Consider the following 26844-nt stretch of genomic DNA (forward strand, 5'->3'; position numbering starts at 1 on the left):
CAGTGATGCACAGTGCAACACTCAAACTATCTGTCCAAAAGATAAGTCATGGACCAATATAAACAACATAAAATTAGCACAGGACTTCACTATGATTAATTTACCACTTTTGCCACTGTAGATTCATGAGTTTCAGCAGCAGTGCTTGTTGAAGTAGCTCTTCTCCAGTTTCTTTCCTAACCCTACAAGTCCTTCTGATCCTTGCACTGCATACACTGCAGCAGATCAGATATCTGGTCAGGTTCAAAATAAATTGAAAAGAGGGAACTTCCCAAATAGGCATGAAACCTACAGTTTAGCAGAGCTAACACACTGCCCAAGTGCACCTCTCCATGGTATTGTATTATCCCGCCAGGATACAGTACAAGGCTTTCTCATTTGTGGGATGACAGGGGGTGTTTTGGCCTCTGATATAATCAAACTACTAGATGTGGCTACAAGAAACCATACCGATTTTATTTTTTTTTTTGCCATGCCTACCTCCTGAAGATTAGTAGTTCAACTGAAGCAACCAGGTGCTTTGCAATTTTCAGTGGAACACCAAACAGAGATGTCCCAATTATTTCAAATGATGCACAATGCAGTTTTGAAAAGTGGGAGTGGAGTGTCTTTTTATTGCTTTTTTTTTCCCCCCTGGACATCCATGGAAGTCCTCATAAAGAAGAATTTCCCACATTTTATTCTTCAATTGAAAAATAATTCATCAGCTAACCTTTACTGCACGGAAAATTGAATCCTATTTGGACCACTGTTTTCTGTTGTAGAAGTAAAATACTATCCTTTTACTTGTCCAAAGAAAGTTGTAACTAGGTGAGTAAAATGTGTGGAGGAAAAAGCAGCTTAAATACTAGCATGCTGATGAAATGATACGTCAGGATGAAATGATTATGTGGTCTCCTTGAATAGGTGCGCACCCAGCCACTATGACTCTTGCCATTTTCTCAAATTGACCCAAAAGGCTCACATTGTTATGTCTGTGCTAATCTGCATGATCCTCCCTTGCATGCTGACTTTGCAAGGACAGCTGTATTTCTGCAATCAGTTGAAATGCTTCTTTTGAAAATGTGGTTATTCAATACATGTTTTTTAATGAGGTATTACTATAAGGGCTGTACTGTGTAGTCCCCCCTAAGGATAAACTTACTCCAGATGAAAAGGATCATCTGGTTTAAAATGGTTAAAGTTGAATTTTTTTCTGATTTACTTTCAGCTAAGTATAACAGGAGATAAGATACTTACCCTTTTCAAAACAGAGCCTAATCCCACAGTCTGCACAGTCTGATTGAAAACGTTACATTTAGCTGAAAAATATGTATTTGTGAACTGTACCCACAAATTCCAGAAAGGTAGACTGAAAATCAGAACGGAAATGTTTGGAGATCCCTCACCCAATCAAGCCCCGACAAATCTTGGTGTTGACTCCTACCTATTAGACCCACTGAAGTCTGGAATACGTGACTGAAAATATCAAGGGAAAGAATCTCTTTGTAAGATTTCTGTTCAAAAACACCAAAGTAACGCCATCATAACGGCATTATGATGTGCCTGCTTTTGTCGTGAAGCAGAACTGATAATTTCTATCAAATGAAAAATAATGTTCAAGGGGAAAATAAGCCTCTTATCCAACTTATTATTCTTATAACAAATCAAAAAGATTTTTAAATTTTGTACAAAAATTGAAGCAGAGTTGCTCCTCATCACCTGTTCCCTTCTCCACACTTGTTCCTCCCTCCCCTGAACTTACATAAAACCTGACATTAACTCACACCAGCTTTCTCTTTTTGTGCTTTCCTGCTCCTAAAACTTCCTTAGGAAAGACTCAGGACTGCGCTAGTTTCTTCTACTGAATGTTTATTTCCCTTATATTAATAGTACTTCCTCTGGAACCAAACAATAATTCTCATCCTTCTTTACTGGTTCTCATACCATCAATTCCTGAAACATATTTTCAAACTTTTACTATTTCCTTGACCATTCTCCCACTACAAAATATCTGAATACTTCTGCAAATAGCGGATTTAGATATCATAAAGAACGCAGTGTGCAAGTGGCCCAATTATTTTCTTACACCTGTTTGGCATAAAGACTTTGCATTGTATGTGAAAGGTAATGACTAGTGTATAACCCAAAGCTCTTCCTTCTCTCTGAAAAAAACATGCTCAGTGCATTGGAAATATATAGCTTGACCTTCTTCCTCCAGGAAAACTGCATTTGATTTGATTATGGAAGCTTTTCAGAGGTGGGAAGGTTAAAAGAATTGTTTCAGTCTGCATTTATATGACCAGAGTTCCTGCTTCATATGTTTAAATAATTCTAAAAGGACAAAAATAATTATCTCAATAAGAAATCTGTAATGATAGTTATTTCCCAATATTTTATAATCCATTGCTTCTGTATGCCCACTGAAAAGTAACAACGATACAACTTCTTTAGAAAAGGACACTACTGCATTTTCAACTTGCTTCCAGTAATGCTTTTAATGCAGCTGCTCTTGCTGTATCTAATATGTTTAGTTACAGTAGCTATGAAAACCTCAAAACGGGTATAAGGTTTTGCAGCTTCAGCATATTACAAGTTTAGCAGTCTCTGGGAATGATGAGCCATCTACTTAATCTTTATGATAGTACACAAAGTGCTGGAGTCTAACATCAGAAAATTTTTTCATTGGGTCAAACATTACTATTTTTATTAATATTTTTAACCCCAAAGAAATCGAATAGCATATCACAATTTTGGTATGGCTTTAAGAATGGTAGATGATGGAATATTTTGATTCACTTAAATACCTATGATTAAAAACTATGTTTCCTAATGGGGCTTTTGCCTGAATAAGCCAGACCAGATTCAGAATTAATATTTACTTCTTTCTTGTACTTTCCAGCACCCCACAGAAGTCAAGACAGACATACAAGCTTAAGTAAAGCACAAAAAGAAAACGTTTTACAGGGGATTATAAGCTAAACTGATCTCTTCTAACTTGATATCCATCTCAATATCCGGCTCTGATTAAAAGCTTTCAGGAATTCTAGCAGAGCCCTAAAATTGAGATTTTTTTAGTAAAGCAAGATCCACAGCTCAGCCCCAGCACTAAGAACATTCAGCTACCAATCCTTTGCATATCTTAACTGAAAGAGAGAGAAAGAACCTTCACGCACCGAGATTTACTGAAAATGTATGCTGTTTAATTTCATTAAAACACTTTTGCCAAATATTTTGTTTTGCGATTATTTCCTTCCTCTATGTTTATAGAGAAAAAAGTCATAAAATCAAAAGAATACAGCAAGGAAATCCAATTATCTTGTGGCTCTGTAGCATTTGCTTTAAAAACAAGAACATTTACCCAACTCCAAATGGACTATTAGTTAAAATTTGAAAAAAACTGGATCAACAAACCTACTAGTTCGCCTGGGCTGAAACTGACATCAAATGAGAAAAATTAAGGTTGAAACAAAAACCTTCCTTCTGCTTTGGAACAATCTAACACAATAAAACTGATATTTGGAAGTATAGGATTATATGGCCTTTTTTTAAAGAGAGATTTAAACTTACCAAAACAAATTAGATAGAGCAGGATAATATTTTAATAAAGACAGAATCCATGAAAGTTTTGAAACTGGCTTCATGCTACAGTGAGAATGTCAGACCAATCAAAACAGCAGAAAGGTAAATTGCATCACATTTACAGTAAGATGAAAGAAATTTGTAACATAGCTTACTCCATCGTAATTAATGTTTTGCTATGTCGCCATCCTTCCACCATTTCTTTTCTATATACCACGCATATTTTACTTAAACAAATGTAGACTAGACCCATCTTTAAAATGCTCTGTTTGGGAAAATCCCACTTAACACATCCAAAAGCTGACTTAGGCACTCCTCTGTTTTAGGAGCGAAGGCTTGAAAGCACTGGCCTTTTAACCCAGTCTCTCAACATATATAGGACAAGCTCCTCATACTTCTTCTCACAACAGACAATGTTCTTAGCACTCATAGTATCTAGAAAGTGAAAAAAAAAAAAGACTAAATTCATTTTAACATAAACATTTAGATAACCAGGTATTAATATGAAATATTTAACAGCAAGATCCTCCACATGAATCAGAAAATACAATGCCGGATAACCTAAGCAACCTAAAACGTAACATATAATTGAAACCTAGTGCATTCAGTATAACAATCTGGTAAAAACGAGTCTGACAGGAAATTAAGAAACAATGCTTTAGTCATTTCATCATTACAGAATCGTAAGACTCCTCCAGATATTCTGGATACATAGCGAAACAGAACCAGGACATCATGGAACTATATTTAATAGAGGGGACTTAAAATAAAATTCACCTGTATGTAACTAAACAAAAGACAGCTTCTAGCACCTCTTATTGAAACCAAATTAATTTTTTCTTTCTTGGCTTGAGAAGAGCGACTGTGCTTCCCCGTAGCTAGCACAATTGTCATACTCCTCAGAGGAAGGATGAGAAATAGATCCCAATGGGACTCACCTCTCTTCTAGACCGTATCTTGCTTTAATTATGATTCAATTCAAAAGCATATCAAAGTGATGTATCTTGGCAAAATGAAGATGTTCTACTCACTACAAAGGACTGTAAAACCTTCTGGCATTCAAAAAATCCACTCATATCAGGAGATGAAAGGTTGGAAGTGTGGGAGTCGGGGTAAAGCCAGTCATCCTTTCCACTAAGTTTGCAAAGATTCCAATTTGGACACATGCCAGATTTCCTTAATAATATTAAATAATATTATGGAATAGCACTCTTCCCCTCATAAATGGCCAGTCAGCTTAAAATTTAGAAAAAACAAGTCAAGACTTTTTGGAGGGGGGGGTAGACATAATCTCTGCTGCTTCACCTGAAAAGGTGAGGAAGAAAAGGGGAACTACGAAGACTGTCCAGCCTAATGTTTCTGTGATAGGTAAGGGAAATTTTGAACCTGTTTTACCATATTCTGGATGTCAACTGGACCCAAGATACCATTCAGCAGCTCATATTTCACTTTGTGCTAGGACCTTTGATGTGGGAAAGCAAGATGAGATATCACAGATTTGTTTGTCCCACGTGACTAGAATTTAACTCTTTTTGTTGATGCAGTGACATACAAGGACCTCAGTGAACTAGAGAAACAGATCAAATATCTTTCACTTTGCTGTGTATAGCAGAGAGCCTTTGGGACTTGAGAATCTGCATTTGAATTCTTAACACACACTGAGACCAAATTTGTTGAAAAGGTTATGCACTAAACCCTTATCAAATCATGGATGTACGCTACTGCAAAATTAGCCATGTAAAATCCTAGGAAATTCCAAAAAAAGTTTTTTCCCCTTGACATTAACTTAAGTAGCTTATTTTATATGGCTTATAATACGCTCTCATAAAATACAGTGAACACTTGTAAAATGCACTAATTTTGCTTTACATAACAGAACTGTGGGATCTTGGACAAAATAATTGGTATAAAAATATTTAATAACACTTAAGTTTCTGATGATTTATGCTTTTTGAGGAATCCCGCAAAATAGGGAGGGGACCCAAGTGTATGTTTGTAGACTATGTCACTTTCAATTTATTAGCAAGCAGGAAGCAAGAGGAAAAGGATTATATGTTCTCCTACCCCAGCCTCTCTCAGAAAGGCAAACTCACAAAATAGCTGGAAAAGTTCCAGAAGAGGAGTTAAGTTTTGTGTCTCTCTGAATTTGGGATGAAGCAACTGGCAGGGCTCTGTGCCAAAAAGGTGTTGGCTGCCATCATGGCTGTACCCGACGTGGGCTTAGAAGAACAGGAAAGTGTTTCTATTTATTTTTAGTTGTTTTCTTACTCCTTCTTCTTTTGAAGAAATTCTTATAAAAACGTTTATCTTGTCATCATGTGTAAATTATGTAGTATATTTTCAGTATTAAAGGGTTATGTCCACCCCACTGTGGGTTATATATCAAGATTCCTGCAGCTGTTCTGAAAAGTATTTTACTCTGAAGATACTCCAAAGTTCTGGCTGACTTGAATTTGGAATAAGGATTTTGCCATTATGTGCGTTATGAGAGGGAGACTGGTAAATGTCTGGACTTTGGAACTGACTTTGTGATATTTGGACTGTGCATACACATCATGTGGTGAATTAGCATGTGGTGTTCTTATGCAAACAATAAAAACAAAACAAAGAAAGAATTAAAAGTGCATTTAAGAAAATGAGTTTCAGCATATGACTAAAACAATCCCATAATAGCAACAACTTTGCGGTAAAGGTACACACTTGCCAAAAATATCTGCTAGTGTGGAAGCCTAGTATTCAAAACCCTTCATTTAGCAGTAGTACAGATGCTATTTCTTAGTTAACATCGAGTATCATAGAAAAATTAAGTGCAGTCTGGAAAGTGCGCTTCAGAGCAAGATGCACTAGTCAAAACTATTGGGGGAAAATCTTGCTCCCATTTTCAGCAGTGTAGATCACTTTGTATGACTTCGGATTTACACTAGTCTAAGTGGGGAAAAATTTGGCCCAGAACGTACCTACAGACAAAATAAAAAGATATTAACAATCCCAAAAAAGTAAAAATGATGACATTACAAAAAGTTCACCTAAAAAGTTCTTCACCTCAGCCAATTGATAATTTCCCTTCAGCAACTGCAATGCCCAGTCAGCTGAGCCCCTAAGAAAATCTAATGCTTAAAGGCAGTGACAAGAATGGCTCTTATTACTGGGGACAAGATACACAATTCTACATTTTTTAACACTGATCTCTTAAATGTTAATAACTTCTGTTATTTACCTCAGTTGAACTAAGATTTGGCTCCTACTGCAGAACAGATAACAGAGAAAGTAGCTTGCCTGTCCAAATGATAACTGAGGGCATAGTATCGTAAAGAAGTTTTTGTCTGCAAATTTTCAGTAGTTGGCTTCCTTTCAGATCAAAGGGCTTCTGTTCTTAGAACCACTTATACTGGAGATTACATCTGTTCTTCCTGGACTTTTTCTTAAGGGGAAGGGTTTTCCCCAATGCACTTGGTCAAATCTTTCATCTATTACTTATGTTCTGTACAAATATGGTATTTCACTCGAACAGAAAAAAATAATTGAACTTAAGCAAGGCTGTATTATTTATTACATTTATATAGTTCTGCAGCTAGGACCAATCAACTACTATGAAATATTTTCCACAAGTGTTAATTCAGATTTTTAAAAATATATATTTCAGCTCAGCTTTTCCCAAGTTAATGAAATGAAGTTTATCATCAGGAATATGGATTTAAGCAATTCAAGCACACTTCAGAAAGCGTTTACTGAAAGACATGTTTACATTTGTCTTCTGCAAGCTTCCAGCTCAGAATTATTACGTATGTTCAATCAGAACAAAGAAACATAACATGCAAACTGGCTGATTAGACTCTTGGCTTTCAAATAGCAATCAGCAAAAACAGACAGCTGAGCAGTGAGCTAAAAACCAAGACTCACTAAGAATATTCAACAATTCTGCATGGTGAATATACTTGAAGAAACTGAATTATTCATCAACAATTCATGGTAAAGAAGGAAAAGTTTGTGAATTATCTGCTCAAAAATGTTTTACAGTACTGCAAGCTGCAAGAAAGTATTTAAAAAGATACATTTGCTGTTGAAAAGTAATATAATTAAAATGGATGGTTAATGACAAGAATTTCAGAGATACTGCAAATTTTGATCAATCAGCACATGAGACAGTCTTATAGGGTAACAAAATCTAATTTCTTATCAAAGAAACCAAAAAAGATACCTGAAATGGAAAAATATAGAAACAGGATAAAAATTATTTTTTTAGTTGCTCAGGATGCCTTCCCCTGTTATCTTGCTCTTCTACTCAAGGGATATATTGTAATGTACATGAGCCAACAATTCTAGCACATGTTTGAATAATGGATTACTGTGATCTAATAAGGATAATTTAAACAATTTTTGGCAATTCTTTTTTTCTCTTAATAACAAGGAATACTTTCAAACAAGGATTCACACACAAAATTGCAACAGGGTTTTCAAACCCAAAGATTTAAAAAACATGTTATTTGCAAGATTTAAGCAAGGCTAAGAAAACTTTGGGTTGACTCATTTATATGAGCTCTTTATTTCTGGAAAAATATATTTACACTTTTTGGTCATTTTTTCAGATCTATCACCAAGCATTGTGTTAGAAAAGATTATACAGAGAAAAACATTTATTAAAATAATACAAATGCTGTAAGTTACAGCAAGTCTATCACAGTAGCAGTTATAGGGTTGTGGGCAATGGATGGGTAGAACTGCGTCTTATTTGCCTAGTGCTGGAGCTTGAATCTTCATAATTACTTTCTCTACTGGCTTCATACAAGCTCAAGCAGACTGGAGAAAAAGACATTAAATTAGTGTAAAGGTACAATCTGAAACCAGTTTAGGGAGTTTGAAAAAAAAATTTTTGCTTCCCTCTTAATCAGTTACTTCCTGCAACGTTTTTGTTATTAGATCTCCACAACTAAAGTAGGGAGAACCTTGCTTCTTACTGTAAGGAAAATACCAGGAACAACCTCCCCCCCAGTTTAATTTTCCATAAGAAGAAGAATTTGATTGTGTCTTTTATCAACCCCTTCTTAGCCTTGAAATTGGGAGTGTGGGTATGTATATGAACAAAAACCACTGGAAACAGAACAAATTTGACACCGAAGAAACATTTCCGTGCTGGCTGCTCCACTTACATGCTGAACAACTCTCAGAGAAAATGTTTTGATGTGTTTCTTTATATCCTCAAGAATGTCCTCCTCCAACAGTTTGCATGTTTCTGGTGTAGATTAGTTATGGACCTTTCATGCTGATGAGGTAATCCCCTTAATGTACTATACACCATAGGATATCCTCCTCCTCTGTTTCATGTTCTGACATAGCTAAAGGTCAGGAAAGTGTTTCATGTGGTGCTAGATCCTATTTAAATGGGAAATTACAAGAACAGACTGAAATCTATTTTTCTCTGGGTTTCCAAGGATACTACAAGAAGCCTAGGTTGATTGTGAGTGTACAGTCATAGTTTTGCTCAAAATTTGATATTAACCTCTAAAGATTTCTTTCCAATATAGTGATTGGTAACACAGTGGTACTGATATAGTAAGATGAGATCCATACTGTAAGTGCTTAGAAGTTTACTCATAGAAAATGTAGACTTCACATCAAACAGTAACAACATAAAAATAATTTGTGTTGAATGCAAAAATTACTGCTCTAAACATATGACTTTTATTAAAAGTATACTTCCTCTGTAACAGAGGCACGTAAAAATTAAATTAACTCAGAAATAAAGATATTTTGTTACACAAATTATGTCTCAAACATGGTCCACATTTCTTTTCAAGAGGGATGCAGACAAGAGTTAAACTTACTAAACTCTAAAAATATAATACACAAGCTTTTTAACAAACATAATTTTACAGGGAATTTGCAAGAGAAAATTGAAAAAAGTTGGTATTTCAAACGTGTTTCTTTACTATTAGGAGTATTTTGCTTGTTTCTGCAATAACTTCATGTTGTTTTTTAACAAACTGATATTAGTACAATTTATAAAGTCCCAGTTGTGGTACAGCTTTAAACATTCAGCTTCTAGTTTTTAGAAGTTTTCTCAAAAGAATATGTATTCCCCAGAGAAAAAATATAAAGAAAATGAAACAAAATGTTTCTCAATCAATAATTAACACACTAAAGAAGAAATTAAATTGTCTTTGTTCGTGTTTACATGGGATCTGCTGTTTTCTTCTTTTTTGCTAATAAGGATTAAAAAACAAAAACAGCTTTTTTTTTTTGAGGGGAAGGGTGGAGAAGCATTTCCACAATTTTTAAGCAAAAGCAACAGTATTGCTAACAAAGGTTCATCTTGTGAATTGTCTCCCCAAAGGACCATCTAAGTTTGATAAGGAACACAGAGCATTTGTTTCACCTACTCTTTTCATTATTTAAAGCCTGGTAACTCTTGGTATTATTGCTTAGGTTCCAGTGTAAACGTTCTGCAACACTGCAACCATTCTCTCCTCTCCTCCCTTTAGCATTGAAGTTAGGGGTTGGAAAAAGAGGAACAGAAAATACTGGGAAGAAACTCTGCTTTGTCTTCAAAATTAAGAAGATTAGGAATGTTATGGAAACTGGAAGACTTCTTTGGGATGTGAGTCATAATTGGATTTTCATGCTTGAATAAAGGAATATGATATCAAATATTTAGCAAAAAAAAAGCTTTAAAATATCTATGAGCCCCTGTAGTTATAAAAAAAAATTAAAACCCCAAAACAACAAAAAAAAACCTGAACAAAAATTTAAAATAATCTAACAAAAATCCTCTACATTCTCAATCAGAGAGTAGCCTAATATTTTAAATTGATGTGTTCTTCAGAGAATAAAACATAGCCCCAGGTAGTCTGAGTTCCATCTGGAGTTTTATACATTAGAAAATAACTAGAGTTTCTGAACTGTAAAAAAAAAAAAAAACAAACCACACACCACTAAATTTCTTAAAAGTTGTATACATAAAATCCAGTATGTGCAGAGGTCTTTACACATCAGAACAAATGTTTTAAATTATAATTAGTAGAGACAAAATAATACCTTCTTGGTAAATCACCAAATTTCTAAGACATCATTTTAGAGATACAGGGCCTTCTGCTTCACCAGGAACTTCACAAAAAAAAAAAAAAGAGCCCTTAGAAGAGTTTTCCTTAGAAGAAAGGAGTATCCAGCTTATCCCATCCTCTTCCCTTGTGAGTGAAAGTGGGCAAGCAAGAAGCAGGAAAAAAACACGTTAGCAGAAATATCCAAGGTACAATTCAGGTCAATACATGAACGTTTGTTTTGGAGAAGTTCAGTGTAATTAAGCATCCATTTTACCCAAGTAAAGATGAATTGGAAATAAAAAGAAAACACCTTTCCAAGAAAACCTTGCAAAAGATGCTAGGTTCATGAAAATAATATGCCAAAGTAAAACTGCTGTGCTTGCACTCATCCTGTGTTTTTAATATTGCCTATTCTTCCAACTCTTGGCTATAGCTGCACTGCCAGCTAGCTGTTTAGCAAACAAGAAAAGTTCAACATAAGGCATGGTAGCATGAACAATAACATTAACAATAAAATTTCTTTGTGTTTGGAGGTACAAAATTATAGTACAATTAACACCTTCTTAAGGCAGTAATTTATTCCATACCTTGTTGAGACTTAACTTCAAAAGTTGCAGTCAACAAAAAGTATCATTAAACCCTACGTCCTGCTTTCATAACTTCACAATGTTTGTGTTTATGCTACATATATACGGAAAAATTAAAGTGAACAGGGAAAAATAAGCAATGATATTTCAGAAATCTTGTGTAAGGGCTACTAGCTCCTATGCTTCATTTATCCTTGAAGACTGTTTTTTGGGAACATTTAATGTTTGCATTTTGCTCACAGTTTAGGATAACCTAAAGCAAATTAATTAAAATATCCTATACTAATGTCCATAAAAGCACAGAAAAACCTACAAGGAGGGTTAGAAAAAACTAGAAAATTCTCCACAGCAGGCCTGCCATAGAATCATGTGGAAAGACACCAAGGCCATTCCAGTACTGGTGTCCAAAGAAGTTCCCCCAGGATGTTATGGGTACAGCAATGTGTCTCCCAAGACCTGGGTATTTGCCCGAAGCAGATCCTTACTTCACACACCCATGGCTAGCAGGAGAGCACAGGCCACAGAGCCACAATAGCGGAGACCAGGGGAAGTGCTGTATTCTGCCTTGACTTTGAAACTTGAAAATTTTCTTTCGCACAGGTGTCTTCTGAGACAGTGGATTCAAACTAATTTCAGATCATTTGTCTGCAAGACATTGTATAAACCTGAAATAATACCAGTGATGGGGCTAGACTGTTCTTTTCCTATTTGGAACCATTCTTAGCCAACTGTTCCTTCTCTCCTTCCCATTTTATAAATTTCAGTCAAAGAGAGAAGAAATCTTCACACCTAGCTGTTGAGGGCTCCTTTGAGGCTTTTTCCTTAAATTCTCTTGAAGTCAATACACATTTCAAAGCCAACAGACTGCTGAAGGATTCTCGTACTAACTACAGTGCCTATTCATCATGTTAACCATCTTTGGTAACTTTCCCTTCTTTCCACTAAAAAACAACCACCACCACCCCCCCCCCCACAAAAAAAAAAACACAAACCAACCCAAAAAACCCCACAAATAGGGGTAAAGAGGGATTCTCATTCTTAATTCTGCAGCCACTTTTATATATATATACATATATATATACACACACTTACAAATCTATGACAAACATCTATAGGTGAATAACCCACTGGTTATTTAAAACATTTAAATGAAAAATGCATTATTGCCCAAATTCACATAAAGAATACAACTGTGCCTTCAAAGAAAATTGATACTTAATCCATTCTTTTGGCAGTAGTGGATTTTTAAATGTTGTAGCTGCCCTAAAACAGAACTTCACTATGCTCTCCAGTCTCATCCAGAAAAAGAAAGGGAAACAATAAGGACAACAAAATCAAGGTGAATTACTGAAAAGCAGATAAGTTAATTTACATATACCGTCACATATTTTGCAAAATTTTAGTTAATATGGAAGTTTCCTGTAAAGCTCTTAGACCAAGCAAGATAAACGTCTTTTGTCCACTTCTGATCTAATTTTCAAGGCTTATTCATATGAATTTGTGGAAAAAGCTTCCAGAATAGACAACAGGAAAAGTACCATCTAAATTAACTACCATGTGGAACTCTGATGATGATTTAGGAAGAAGATATCCCATATCCCAGAAAACATTAGTTAAGCTGCTGTTCAGGTTGAACAGACACAGCACTAACTTCATCAGAAAAAGTTTTAGAAGAGCATTGTTACTTAGACTACATGACAACTACTGCCCTTCTCCCTTAAAACCCAACCCTTTAAATCTGGAAAGTGTGGGAACCCACAATTAAACTTCCATGTGAAAAACAAAGTGTGAAACTACATAAACACAGTTAAGGTTGGCCAGACAATCATTTACTATGCTGTGCACTAACTTTTCCCTTTTCTTTACTGCTCTCCCCTCTTTTTCTTTTTTTTTTTTTCAAATTAGGGTGTGTCTTTAACTCATTTTTAATTTCTAACCAACCTTCAGAAATCAGTAATATTTAAACAGCTGACCAATTTTGGAAACAGCATTATACACACATAATTTTCTCTGTCGAGTGAAAACAAACTAAAGAATAAAGAATTTAAACACGTTTAAAAGTAATCCACCACCCGTATGTTAACTTTAGCTTTTACCCTGTAAGTATCCTCCAACAGCTAGGACTAGAGGCTTGCTTGTACTAAGAAGATTTCAGCTATGCAATAGAATTTTAAAAACTGGCTTACATGTTACTTAAATGTTTTCCTTTATCTGGTTTATTTATAAAACCTCAGCAAATCTCATTAAAACTGATTTCAGTTATATAATGTGTATACTTACCTGCTGTATGTACTTACCTGCTGAAGTTAAACAAATGAAAAAATTCACATTACGCTGCCAATTTTAGAGGTTAGCACAAATACAATTAGACCAATTTAAACCTGATAATATAAGGGATTAGAATCTCCAGCTAATCCAACCCTATTCCTTTTTACTTTTATTTGGAAGTGTTCACCCTTTATACATTTTGATTCAGGATCTTTTCGATTGCCAAAATATGTCTCTTTCTCTGCTTTCTACACACTTAGGAAACAAAATAGGAGTCTGTTTTGGTAGAGCCTGACCTAGTGCTAGGAGGTTAAGAGCAAGCTATTCCTGTAGGAAGTGCTCTTGGTTTTACTTAACTGCTTCAATCACATTATTTCCCAGTAGTAAGGCTGTGTCTACATTTCTTTTGTAAACCAGAAGTAATTTTAGGGCTGTTTAGGTGTTTTTCTACGCTCTACCAAGTTCTCCATGCACTGAAATCATTCCCCCAGGAAAGTGACCTTCTCAGTAAGAAACTTGATCTTACAGGTATCAAATGACCTGAAAAGATCTTTCAGCAGTTTGGTCAGGATAACATTAATAACCCATCCCACAGGAGGATATTATGTACCAAAGCCAGTATGAATTTGATGAATGTGGACTGCAAAGAAACTGACATACCCTCAACATTATTCACCAAACAGTAAATGAATGAATTCCAACTGACTACGTCTGCAGAACCACGAGCTGTCAGGCGGGAAGACTCTTCACCAACTTCTCCAGAAAGTTGTGCTAAATACAGAATTGCAACAAAAATGCTGTCAGCATCTTCTCACCCTAGAACTGAAACTACTCAAACATGTAAGAAACTTGTTCTCTTATGCTCTTTTGTCATCTCCAAGTAGGCTACTGCAGCAGCTACAAGTACAGTATCATTAAAACATATCAGTCTATATTCCAAATCATATATATAGAGTATATTGAACTGAAAAACAACTACACACAGTGCTTTGAAACAGTCTGAAGAACTTCAATTTGACATATACTTTACAGCTCTGGAAAAAGGAATTTTGTTTTACTGTAATCAGCACTTTTACTTGAAATATAAGTCACACCTTCTAAATATATACTCATAATCATAAGTCACCTCAAAATCCTATGTATTTTGGAGTTACAATGCCCTATCATTAGTTGTTCTAAGCCGATAAAAGACTAATGGAATGCCGAGTCAGCAATTCAACCAATACAGGCTACATGTTTTATAGTTAAGGCCTGTACAAAAGCCTCCTGCACAAAACTGCCCATAGAACATACCAGTTTCTAAAAGCAAGGCTATTAGTACAAATAAGTATAGACCTATTAACTAAGAAAACTATCTGACGCTGAAGCATTGAGCTTCAAAGAAAGAAAAATCTTCAAGATTCACCAAAGCCTCGCATATCTAACTTTTACCCTCTCAGTAATGATCAGCAGAACACCCTTTTTTGATGTGAATGGGAATTTTTTTTTAAACATTAATTGCCCTACATATGTCAGCAGTGCAGGCTTGGTAGTCTTCAAAAAATATCTGGAAGTGTCACAACCTATAGTAAACTTTTTAGTAGGAATAAACAGAATATTTTCTCTAAAGTGAAGTTACTGCAGGGAAGAAAAAGACAGTTTTTGCTCTATCCCCACCTTATGGCCAGAAAAAGAATTTTCCTATTACAGCATACATATTTCTGATTTTTTTTCCTTTACTGTATCACTATAGCCAGAGAATATTTACTATTTGTATCATGCAACTTAAGATTCTTTTTTAGCAATCATGCACTCATTCACATACAAGCACAATGAAACTCCAAGCCATAAATGTCCTCTCTAGTACCTGTGTTGATTTTCTGAATCAAAACAGTAGACTTAATGATCCAACATAACTTTAGATTCAAATAGAACAGGGATTATTTGGGCCCTGACCCACAAAAGTATATAAGTTCATACGTTCCTGTTGACTCCATTAGGACTTAAACAGCTAGATCTCTCCATAGATCTACCCTTCACTGACATACCATCCTTAATATTAACACTTTTTAAAAATAGTTTTAAACCTAATAATCAGGTGATTTATACCACTCAGAAAATAATAAACTTAGATGCTCTACAAATTAAAACAAAAGTATGCATGAATCTAGTTTTAATGCTTTCACAACTACTCTCTTTGCTTTGCATGTGACCATGAGAGCTAGAATAGTACACACACCTCCCGAGAACTTACTCAAGTTGGCAAACAGCAGATGCTCTTTCATCAGTCACTCCATACATGAGATGAAACAAAAATAGCAGCAGCAGCAGCACCCCACAAGGGAAAACACTCTCCTCCCTCGTAGTCACCTGCGTATCAATAAACATTTTTCTTCTTCTTTTGCGCCTTAATCACTCGTGACACCACTCACTGGCCCAGGGACTAACATTAGCTACGTGAAAAGCTGAAAACCAAGACAAGGGCCACCAGAATTAATTTTGTCAGATTCTTCTATTTCTTCATTTTGACTTTTCCCTCTCTCATTGATGATCATAGTGAAAGAGTGGGGTAGGACATGAAACAGAAGAACACTGGGAAATCTGCAAAAAGACAGAAAATGGAAAAACTGGATGTCTCAGTGTGCCTTTAATTTTTTAGGCCTTCTCTCCTGCTTTCCTGAGGAAATGAAGAGTCATAATTGTATTGTCTGAGCACCTCTCCTTCCCAAAATCTCTTTAATCTTACCTTTAAAACCAGAGGAAACTCAATAGCGAGTCAATAGTATCAATGGTTTCTGAACACTAAATTTCTCAATGTTTCATGAAAACAGTTGAGTAGAAGAGACACCTTATTAATACATCAGCATGACTCTTCCCTCAATAATCCTTGCCTTCTTCCTCCTAATGGCAGAGTATCAACACAAGAATTCAAATAGAGAACCCAACTTCACTAGGCCCTCTACCACAGATCTAATTTAAAAAGACATTTTTTAGAACTACACGCTTCAATGTTTTCTCATTAAATAGATTCAACAACAGAAAACAGATTATTAGTATATCCTCCAAGGTTATATTAATTGGAAGTGTTCATGGGTATTTAGACAACAATCTTGATTTTAAAAATCCAGTAAGGAGTACTGGGTAGAGAACAGACCAGTTCTGTACACGAAGGAGTACAGAAGAGCTGCCAAATATGAATATAGTTAACCTTACGGTGAACATTCAAGAAGATGATACTAGAAAAATATAATAGCATTGTATATTTCTGAATGCTTACCCACACTACATCAATCACATAAACTTTAAATATATGCTTACTGAAAATTAAAGAGAGAAGTCTGAATACCTGCCAAGCTATTCAAGTCTTCTGAATACCAGTCTGCTTCAGCTATTACAAAACATTCACAAAATACTGGCAGTCTAGTGACAGGACACATTCTGACTCAAACTTCTCAGGGCTTATAGAAAAAAGTCCCTCTCCTATAAAAAAACAAAGGGACTTTCTTAACCATGAATACAGGCCAAAAACACTGTATAAAATATTTTTAAGAGTACACTGGTGGCTGATTTTAACCCTTCCTTGCCTCCCTTCCCCAATGGTAGCTGATCATCCATCTACATGAGAATGAAAACATTCCACTAAGCTCAGAGTGGATCTTGCTCCTAGGCAAATCAAAAAAGAAAAAGTTAAACAGGACACCAAAAGTTCCAAAAGAAGCTACAGCACTCAAACAACTGTACAATAAGGAAAGGTATGCGATTATACAAGACTATGAGAAAATACTTCAGGGAAAAATTAAGATAAACATTTCTAACAAAGGAAAATCTAGTGTTGCAATAAATTTGTTAAATTATGGACAGTAATTACAAAGAAAAATATAAATAGTTAGATCTCCCTTATTCCCAAGAATACTTCAGATTATTAAATCCAAATATTCTCTACGCATGTACGTTCCCAGCTTTCTTTTTGGATTCCAAGGGAGTAAGAGAAGAAAATGCAGACTAAGGAATCTAGTTAACCTTACAAGAAGCAGACTGAACTAAGCGCTATGAGTTAAGTAAAGCAGAAGAGTCATCCTTCCTTTTTGCATACTGTAAAGGGATGACTTTTCCCAGGTTGTGCAGGATTTTAAAAAGTACATGGACATGATATGAAATTAGAAGTTCTGGCATTGCTCCAGTTTCCTTCGAGTACAAAAATATTTATAAAATGCAATTATTTTTTGCTGAGTTTCTAGAATATATTCAGTAATGTGTTAAACAAAATTAAACTACTCAATACACAATGTTTTTAAAAATTCTTTATTTTAAGAATAGCTCACTGTGCATATGAAGGATCGGCTACCACATATTCCACAAAACTATTATGAGCTCAAACTGTGAGATTCAATGATATCCTTATTAAAAGATTTAAGCAAAGTGTTCAGCAACTGTTTAAAAATATCAGATTAGGAATAGAATATGATTTTAATTTAAAAATATATTTTTATATAATGTACATTTCCAGACTTCTGACAAGTTAGGATGACTCTCAAAAGTGGGGAGGAAGTAGCTTGGCACTCATGCCAACTTATCTTCACTATCTGTACAGGAACTAACTTCAAAAACATTAGCTGTGCCAGATCTTTTCCATAGTGTTCATCTGTCCACACCTATTGAATTAGAGACCACCAACTTGTCTCATATACCACATCAAATAGGCCAGCTTCACAGTTCAGAGCATGATTTAGAAATAAAAAACATGTATACTTTCCCCAGAACACAGAAGTTTTAGCCTACTTTTCAAAGTCATTTAAAAATATTAAGACATTTATAAATAAATTGAAGCCAAGATATTTAATACACTAGTTTCTACAGCAATTGTTTTGAAAGCCAAGATTCTGTTTAGCTAGTAAACCTACTTTGAACTGCATAATCTATAATGGATTTAGTGAAATCTGCATTTTTATTACTATTCTCCTTTAAAGTTTCACACTTCGAATAACAAATGACACATCGTACCTGAAGAGTGAATATGGTATAGACATTCCTCCGTTATTATGGAAGAAATAAGGTACATCAAAAGTCTTAAATGACCAAGTGACACACATTTTAAAATTATCCATGAAGTGTATGGAAATATATATTGTAAGATTCTTAAATTTTTTTTTTCTTAAAGAAACAGCAAGATACTCAGTCAGGAGATAGACATTAATAAAACTAAATACTTCCACAAGTGCAAAAGCTGGCTCACAGGATCTCACATTAGTAAGAAAACACAGAAAAACATGCTTTGAAATTCCCGTGGTCTGTTTTCTAGCCTCTGCTTTTCTTTAAAATAACCTGCAAAAAAAAAAAAAGTATATTTATCACTGCTTTTATCACTATAATCCAGGCAGCAGTAAGAGATCCAAAATGCTTGGCTACACAGACCAAAGGTTCACCTAGCCAAACAATCTGTTTCCAAGAGTAGAGTCACCAAGAGTAAAAGTCTAGGGAAAAGGTTAGAAATAAAGCAAAAGCATACAGAAAAATGCCGTATCAGAAAATATTTTTTTAAATAAGAACACTCATAACCAAGAATTCTGTAAAATAAAAGGCTTATTTTAAAAATGAATGCTGAGAAATGGCAATAGTGCTCTCAAGCCCTCAGCAGATTCCTTGAGTCTCTTACTCCATTAGGCCTAGACAAAAAGAAAAAAAAAAAAAATAAGATTTGCAATTACACAGCTACTATGCTCAATTTTTGTTTGCAATGCCTTATTTCTTTCTATATCAAGAGTGCCCAGACCCTTGGAAGGACATTTTTTGGTTTGGAGTTTAAGTTGAAAAATGAACTTCAAAGCCCAAGTGGGACCATTTAAGTGTTAACATTATTAAAATACAGGCAGTTTTTCCTTTCTTCTCATCTTAAAAAAAATAAATGGAGCACAAAAATGTTCAAATAATGTTAAGATTGCAGTTAAAAAGAAATTACAGATGCATAAGATTCCAACTGTAACATTCACTTGGCTACTCTACACATCCTGTATATATTTCTGTTACTATAGTAATAGAAAGTATCAAACTAAACATTTCACCAGAGGAAAAAAAAAATTAAGATAAACAGAAGCCACAGGACCCAAATATCAGATAACATCGAGTTTTGTTCTTCCAATTTGCACAGCAGTAGTAGGTGGCTGAAGAGAGATAACTCAACAAATTAAAGAGACTGAGTTTCTTCATGAAAACTAGTAAAGCAGACATATCCTAGCAAGTGAAATGAGCTACAGAATACAAAAGGATTTCAGTCATACTTTGACACCACTCAAATTCTTTCCAGAGAGAGAAAGCTGCATAACGCCTTCCTTTTTCCCTTCTTTTGCATGTACACAAAACTTACCAGGCTCTGTAATGCAAAGCATTCCTCCTTCACAGTATTCATAAAGCAATTTTTGTTATGCTGAACTACCCATATAGCAATCCACAGTTTAATCCTCCCTTAGTTCTTCCCTTGCCGAATACAACATCACTCAAAGTATCTGTTTGTTCAAGTAGGATCCACACAACGCTGCAAGAAGTCACTTCAAACATCTTTCAGACTAAGCTGGTAAGAACTGAAGGTGTAAGATATTTGAACCTCTTTGTGAACTGTTTCGCACTTGTTCCATAAAGCTTCATTTATATTACTGAAGCTAAGACAGCATGCTTCCTTGATATAGTATCATCCGAAATAAATATTTTCCAACTTTGGAATTTGCTCCTATTCCCTGGGCTTTCAGCCTATGGATGCTTGCTGACAGACTACTATGTAGACTTACCCACATATTGTAACTATGAATTTAAACATGGAATAATAAAAAAAAAAGGGCTATGTTTAATAGGGCAAGGATGGTTAATTTGATGTCTTGGTAACAGTGAATTATGCCAATGACAGATTAAAGAACATTAAACGTTTCTGCAGGTTTTGGACTATAAATAAAAACATATCAACACTAACACAGAAAGCTTTTGTATATGCTGTCACAATATATTTTACATTAAACAAAAAAGAAAAATATTTTAAAAGTTTTATTACCTTTGCTGCAGCTATAGTGTGCTCAGGTTTAATTATTTTACTTTTGCTCGCAAAAGCATTTGTCCTGGCTTCTTCTGCTAGCCGATGGAGAAACAGCAAGAAGTTCAAATGCACCTTTCAAAGAGAAAAGGGAAAAAAAAATCAAGAAGGATTCAAACTGTTTAAGCATAGTTTGGTTTTTTAGAGGTTCATTGTTTGAGACAGAGGATTCACATATTAGACTGCTTCCAAATTCCTGAAAGGTGCTCTCTTAATAAATTCCCAAGACATTCCTTACTGCAAGACTCTTGTAAATATAGTTTAAATTTAGTGTACTTAAATCATAAGAGTGCTCTAGAAATGATCATACAAACAACTGCTCTAACAAAAATCAAATCTAATTTTTATTAGTAGTTTTTTATAATAAAATGTAAACATAAATATCAGAGAATAAGGAGCCTTTTTGATTACTAGTAAATATAGTCAGCTCTCAGCGACTACAACGGCCAGACTTTTAATGAACAGCAAATTCATCCCTGCCTTATCACCAAATGGACCACAGACAAGTTCAAGGACTTCTGCCTCTTTCCAGTGCAAAGAAGCATTGACATTAATTTCTCCAGAACATTAAATTCTCCACTGTCAGGAGGTTCCATCCATTTTTTTGTAGCTCATCACTTAACCTTTTTACATGAAAAGAACTGGTAAGGCAGTATATCCCATTCAACACAGAATGCTGCTCCGCTAGTACAGAAGCAGCAAAAAATTTCAGCAGGCAAGGAACTGCTCCAACTTGCACTAAAAACTGCCAGCCAAAAGCACCTCTGTGTAAACAGGGACCTATAATACAAACCTCTAGCATTATAGACTTTATGTAAACTATTTTAATAGTCCAACCTGAAAATTGGTAATCGCACCTTTTGTAAATTAAACTTTCAAACAACACTAACTCTGCTATGTAAAGTGTACAAAAGCACTTTTCCAATCAAGAGCTCAGAAAAATATTACAGAAATATATGAAAATTTTATTTATATGAATTAGGTGATACATTTATTCTGCCATACCTGATCTGCAAAGCCTAGAAAGATATAACAAGGAAAGCTACAAGTTAAAGTTCATAGGAAATACTTTGGCAGTGGGTTTGCAGCACAAAGAATCCGTTAGAGGACAGGCATTTCAGTGTTCATATGACAAGCAATTTAGGGGGTTATTTTTAATCTCCTGAACTAAACAAAACCAGCGTGCAATAGATAAATTTACATAATACTTGGCATCATTCAGAAGCATCTACTACACAAAAAGCAGATGTTCTTGCAGATTTATTTAACAAAATATCAAAGCCGTTTTTAAACTAGTCTTTAGTTACTCACACAGAAATAATCTTCAACAGAATCAAGCAGTGGCACTAAAATAGTGTTCAACATTAGAGCTCTCATTATTAGACTTATCAAGATGGAGGTTAGATTTCCAGAAACAATGTGGGAGAGAAGAGGGAGGCAGAACAAAAGCTTCCATACTTGCAAGTCTTCCTGCTGAGATAACTAAAGGCAAAAGCGTTGATCTTTAAAACTGTCTTTAAAAACTGCATCTTCTCTCAGAATCACTGTACCTTTATTTTCCCATTTTCAGAGTGAATTCCTGCATGTGGAGAAGCTTCCCCTGAACTCCTATAGATTTAAACATAGTCACATAACTAAAATCAGAGCACTCCACAACAGAGCACACATGTTAATAAATATTCCAGATTATTAAAGGCAATTGAGAAAGGCTAATGAAAGCCAGAATGACTGATTACCATGAATGGGACAGTTACTGACAAGTACCCAAGTGACACCACATTTGTTTAAAGACGTTGCCTTACTACGCTTGTTGTCCCTCTGCATAAAATTTAAAAATAGTTTTGAACTATCCATGAAAACCACCTTACACAACAGAATGTTTATTTCCCATAAAAGAAAGGTTGTAAAGTTCTAAGAACCTATGTAAAAACTCACAACATGGCTTGAAGAGCAACTTCCACACACCTCTTCAACAGGACTAATGAATACTAGGGAGAAGGTCCACAATTTTGTTTTGCTGTCGTAACTTCAGAACAATTCTTTAGACTGATATTTTGCCTTCAGTGTACACTTATTCATCATTCTATGCCAATAATGAAGGAAAAAAAAAGAGGTCGTTCAATGCAATACTCTAAGCTTTTTCTGCAATGTAAACTCAAACCTGCTCTTCTAGCATAAAACCAAGTTCCTGCTTTTCTTCTATAATTTCAAGATAGAACAAAGTCTGCAGCTTTTTCTTCTCAGATCATTCAGGGGGGAATATCTGAACTTCAGTCCTAAAATGTTTACCTCTTATTTTCAAAAAGGTAAATAATTGAGTTCCAAGAGCACTGGAAAAACCTTAAACACTACTCTTATCTCTTCACTCAAAAATACTATCACATTCCTTCAAAAATAAAATAGCTTCTTGAGAAAGTTTGATGGAATTTGTTAGCTACACTGTGCACAGAGAAAGATGTTAACACTTAGGAAACAGGTACTGACAAAGCTTCAAATTTCAAAGAGAGACCTGATCAAAAGAATCTGAAAAGTGAATAAGAAACTCCATTCAGGTATTTAACAAAATTAGCTGAATTCTTGTGTCTTTCAAACTTGTTAGTAACAATCACATAAGAAGACATTGGCTTATCAAGGAAAAAAAAAAAAAAAAAAAAAAAATCAATTAAAGTCAGGAAAAGGAAAACAATCTGATTATGTCATAAGCCAGGTAGGCAGACCTCCTCCCTGGACTAGCTAAGTACCACAGCAGATTCAAACATAAAGCATGGATCATTTAGGAAGATAGCCCAGAAACTGAACTAGTCAATTCTTATGTTTGCCTGCAGAAGACAGTCATTCTGCTCAAAATGTACATGGTTTCATCTTAAGGCAGCTACTATATAAATTTCTATAGTATGCAATCTTATCACTCTTACAAGGTTTGTAGGGAATAACAGAGACACTAAAAAACATACTCTCAAAACTTGTTACTTCTCTAACTACAGGACTAAACTCCCACCCCCACCTGTTTTTTTTTTCTTAAATAAAACACTCCAGCTGTGTTGATTATTTATTCATAGAAATGAAGAACTGAAGAGCTGCTAGCCACATGCCTAGTTGAAGAACATCATGGACCATCGCCAACCCTGGACGTTCCTGTTTAAATGTAAAATAAAAAAGCCAAGCCTCCTAACATTAAAGGCCATTTAACTTGACATCACCAGAAGAGATAATCTAAGCTTCCACCACATTATTAAAATTCATTCTCATCTCATCCTTTGTGTTGGAATGAGTATTTGCATAGCCATATTGTAAGCTAGATCAGATTGTTGTTGTTCATTACCTTCAGTCAATTCAATTCACTGATTGTCTTTGCAGCCCACAGAACACTAGTGCCAGGACAAGGAAGAGATGGGAACCAATGGCCAAGATTTGAAGGGATGTTCCACTTACCCCTTTTCAGACAGCTACACTACCTCAAAGCCAAATTAACATGACCATGGAAACACAGACCAACTGTTACTAACACCTACAAAAAAATTTATTAGTGATTGTGTGAGTTTGATTAGTCGACTACTGCATTCCACTGAGTAAGCTTTGAGTGGGTCTGAGCATGAGTAGCAAGGGACCAGGTCCTTAGTCCATCAAATACTCCAAAGATAGCAAAAGCAGTAGGAAGAGACCATATTTTTATTAGACCAATTAGAAAAATATGTACTGTTTACATTCAAATGTAAACCCTCTCATGTAATTACCATCTTTCATAATAATCTCATTATATTTTAATTTTGTATATTTACATTTAGTTTCATATACCCAGATACAAACCTTCAAGATGCTGCAAGACAAAACTTTTACACACATGTGAAACATAGACTCACAATTCAAGTCAGGGACCACACTAGTACACAGTATGCATTAATGCTCTGAGAATCACAAACACTTGAAAACAAGTAGGCATGACAGTCAAGCAAGTTAAGCCTCTTAAGTCAGTTCAAAGAATATTTTTTTATGCACAGATTTTTCTTTTCAATATGGCAGCTACCACAAGCTGTCTTGAAGTCAGGTTTCCTTGCTGTAGTAAAGTAATTTCTTGGTGAGACAAATCCTTCCTGTGCCACAAATCCCTTACGGCAGGTCAGAAGGAAGCCAGCTTTGTTGGCCTCAGTTTTCTGAAACTTGTTTGATATGGGTCTGTTATCCCTACACCCTTATGGTAGGTGTTTTTAAACCATGAACAGGATCCCATCACCTTATTCTCCTCATTAGAGTACTAACAAGATTTGTCATTTTTTAGTTTTGGACAGATTACTTAGATGGCCTTCTACAAAAATATTATCATTCAAGATGCCTTAACAGCTTTGCAACTAATTAATCAGAATTCAGTTGATTGATATCTCTACACCTGAGCTGCTCTACATAAACAACAAATATTTGCACGTTACAGCCACATAATCCAAATTCCTATTTCTCAGTTCGGCTACATCAAACGCTTTGAACAGCAACGCGTACATGTAGTGACACAACATTTATGCATCAGTCTGCCCCTGAATCCCCAAACTCACTGTCAGAAAACTACAATACAGTAGCCACCAGCAAAGCAGAATGCTGCAATCACTACTTATTAGTATTCTATTAGACTAACCAATCGTCTGTCTCCCCACAAACTTTGCCTCCCTTCTGCCTGTAGGTCACTGCAGAAACACCGTGAGTAGTAACCTGACACCCCATTACACCCAGCAACTCCGAAGTGCTCCAGTGCGCACCATACATCGACCCATGTCTTTCAAGCGATAAAACATTTACAGGCTAAATGTCCCTATTTAAGGACACCTGCCTCACGGCAACCACAACAGCTCCAGCAACCCGCCATGGCCAAAAGCACAACTGCTCCCGGCCCTGCGCTGCGACCCCAGGCTCCCCGGCGGAGCACCCATGGAGCTGGAGGATCCCGCCTGTGAGCTCACCGCGCTGCCCGAGCGGCTGGGGACCGCAGCCGGCTGCTTGGAGCAGGCGCTGACCCCGGTCTGTGCTCGGAGAGGGCAGGCTGGAGGCTGCCAGGGCCAGCACTGAGGGGCGGAGCGGCTCGCACCCAACTCCAGGCCGCACACGCGGCGCCCGCCCCTCTCCTTCCTCACCAGCAGGTCGGAGTTAGCCGCCAGGCGCAACTGAGGCTTGTGCTTCTTTATTATCTTCCGCAAAGTGCTGCGGGGCGCCGTGCGCTTCATCCTCCTCCTTCTGTTCCTGCTGCCGCTGAGGCCGCCGCCGCCGCCGCCGGGAACGGCCCCAACGGCTCCCGCCCAACCGCCCTCCGCCGTTCGAATCCGCCGCCCTGGCGCAGGCGCGCGCCCGCCGTGACGCACTTCCCACCGGCCGCGCGCGGTACCGCCCCCGAGGAGGTCGGTGGGGAGAGGAGGCCCCCGCGCCCCGCCCCGCCCCGCTCCCGCCCCCGGTGCTCAGGTGGCGGTCAGGCGCTGTGCTGGGAACCGCGTCAAGCCGCGGGAGAGGATGCGGCACCTCTGCCCCCCGCGGCCAAGCCGAGAGGGAAAGAGGTGCCGCCCCCCCCGCGCTTGCGGCTCGGCGCCTCCGTGCCCTTCCGTGGGTACCGCCGGCAGCGGTCCCGGCCCGCGGCTCTGCCCAGCTCCTCGGGCGCGCTGGGCCCGGCCCTCGCCCCCAGCCGCTGCTGGCAGGCGGAGGCGGTCACGTCCCAACGACAGCGGTTGCCGGCTCCAAAGTTACAGCCCCGCCGCGGGGGTTGCGTCCGCGGGGTGAGAAGAGCTCCCCGGGCTGGTGCTGGGTTTGTGAAGGGCGCCCAGATGGACCCTGCTGCAGTCGTTCCCCTCGCAAGGACCTACGTGTCAGAGCGCATCCCTTGTGAGCTAACTGAAACTTCGTTTTAGCTCTGCCTTTAACAAGTTCCCCAAACCTCCACCCAGGCCTTTTTTAATCAAGGAAGAAAATGGACGTGGCAGTTTCCTGGCTGCTTTCACCTCGCCTTCAGACCTGTCTGCTGCCAGTGCAGAGGTCTCCCAAAACGGAGGGAACATGGCACCAGTCAGAGGCACTGGTGTGGTGCTGCCTAAACAAGCCTCAGAGCAGGACCTGTGGATTTTAAGTTGGCAATCATCTCCCAGGTGTAATAGAATTCATTTGCTGCAGAAGTTGAGGGAGTTTTTTAACACGCTTGTTCTCTCCATTGCCTTGTGCGACCCTGCTGGGAGTATGTGACAGCAAATGGCCTAGTCTGAGTGAACTGCAGGACCAGGCGCCTAATTAGCGCCATAAACCTCCACTAAAACGAGCCTAGAGTGATAGTTATGTTCTGCACGTAAATCCGGATAAAATACTGCATAAGTAC

The 26844-nt window shown here is 36.9% G+C and overlaps 1 protein-coding gene across 12 annotated transcripts in view; it reads right to left on the bottom strand.

Annotated features, from left to right (window-relative positions):
* The window catches only part of CENPW (centromere protein W), a 157414-nt gene extending 131566 nt beyond the window's left edge, over positions 1 to 25848 (bottom strand). For 6 of the 12 annotated variants that reach the window (XR_011049353.1, XR_011049351.1, XR_011049348.1 and 3 more), the window contains exons 1-3: positions 25625 to 25815; positions 20469 to 20582; positions 15687 to 16033 (exon numbers count right to left, since the gene is read on the bottom strand). Coding sequence is in view for 1 of the 12 variants with exons in the window: in XM_068413854.1 (XP_068269955.1) it covers positions 18728 to 18754; positions 20469 to 20582; positions 25625 to 25714 (231 nt within the window). In the remaining 11 variants the exon portion in view is untranslated. Of the gene's footprint in view, positions 1 to 3287; positions 3997 to 10321; positions 10663 to 14113; positions 14225 to 15686; positions 16034 to 17718; positions 18755 to 20468; positions 20583 to 25624 lie in introns of those variants that run through there. The other 6 variants (XR_011049357.1, XR_011049354.1, XR_011049355.1 and 3 more) reach the window with 6 other exon arrangements.
* Positions 25849 to 26844: the final 996 nt, after the last annotated feature.

Source organism: Nyctibius grandis, chromosome 1 (assembly GCF_013368605.1).
Source record: "Nyctibius grandis isolate bNycGra1 chromosome 1, bNycGra1.pri, whole genome shotgun sequence".
Taxonomy (NCBI): domain Eukaryota; kingdom Metazoa; phylum Chordata; class Aves; order Nyctibiiformes; family Nyctibiidae; genus Nyctibius; species Nyctibius grandis.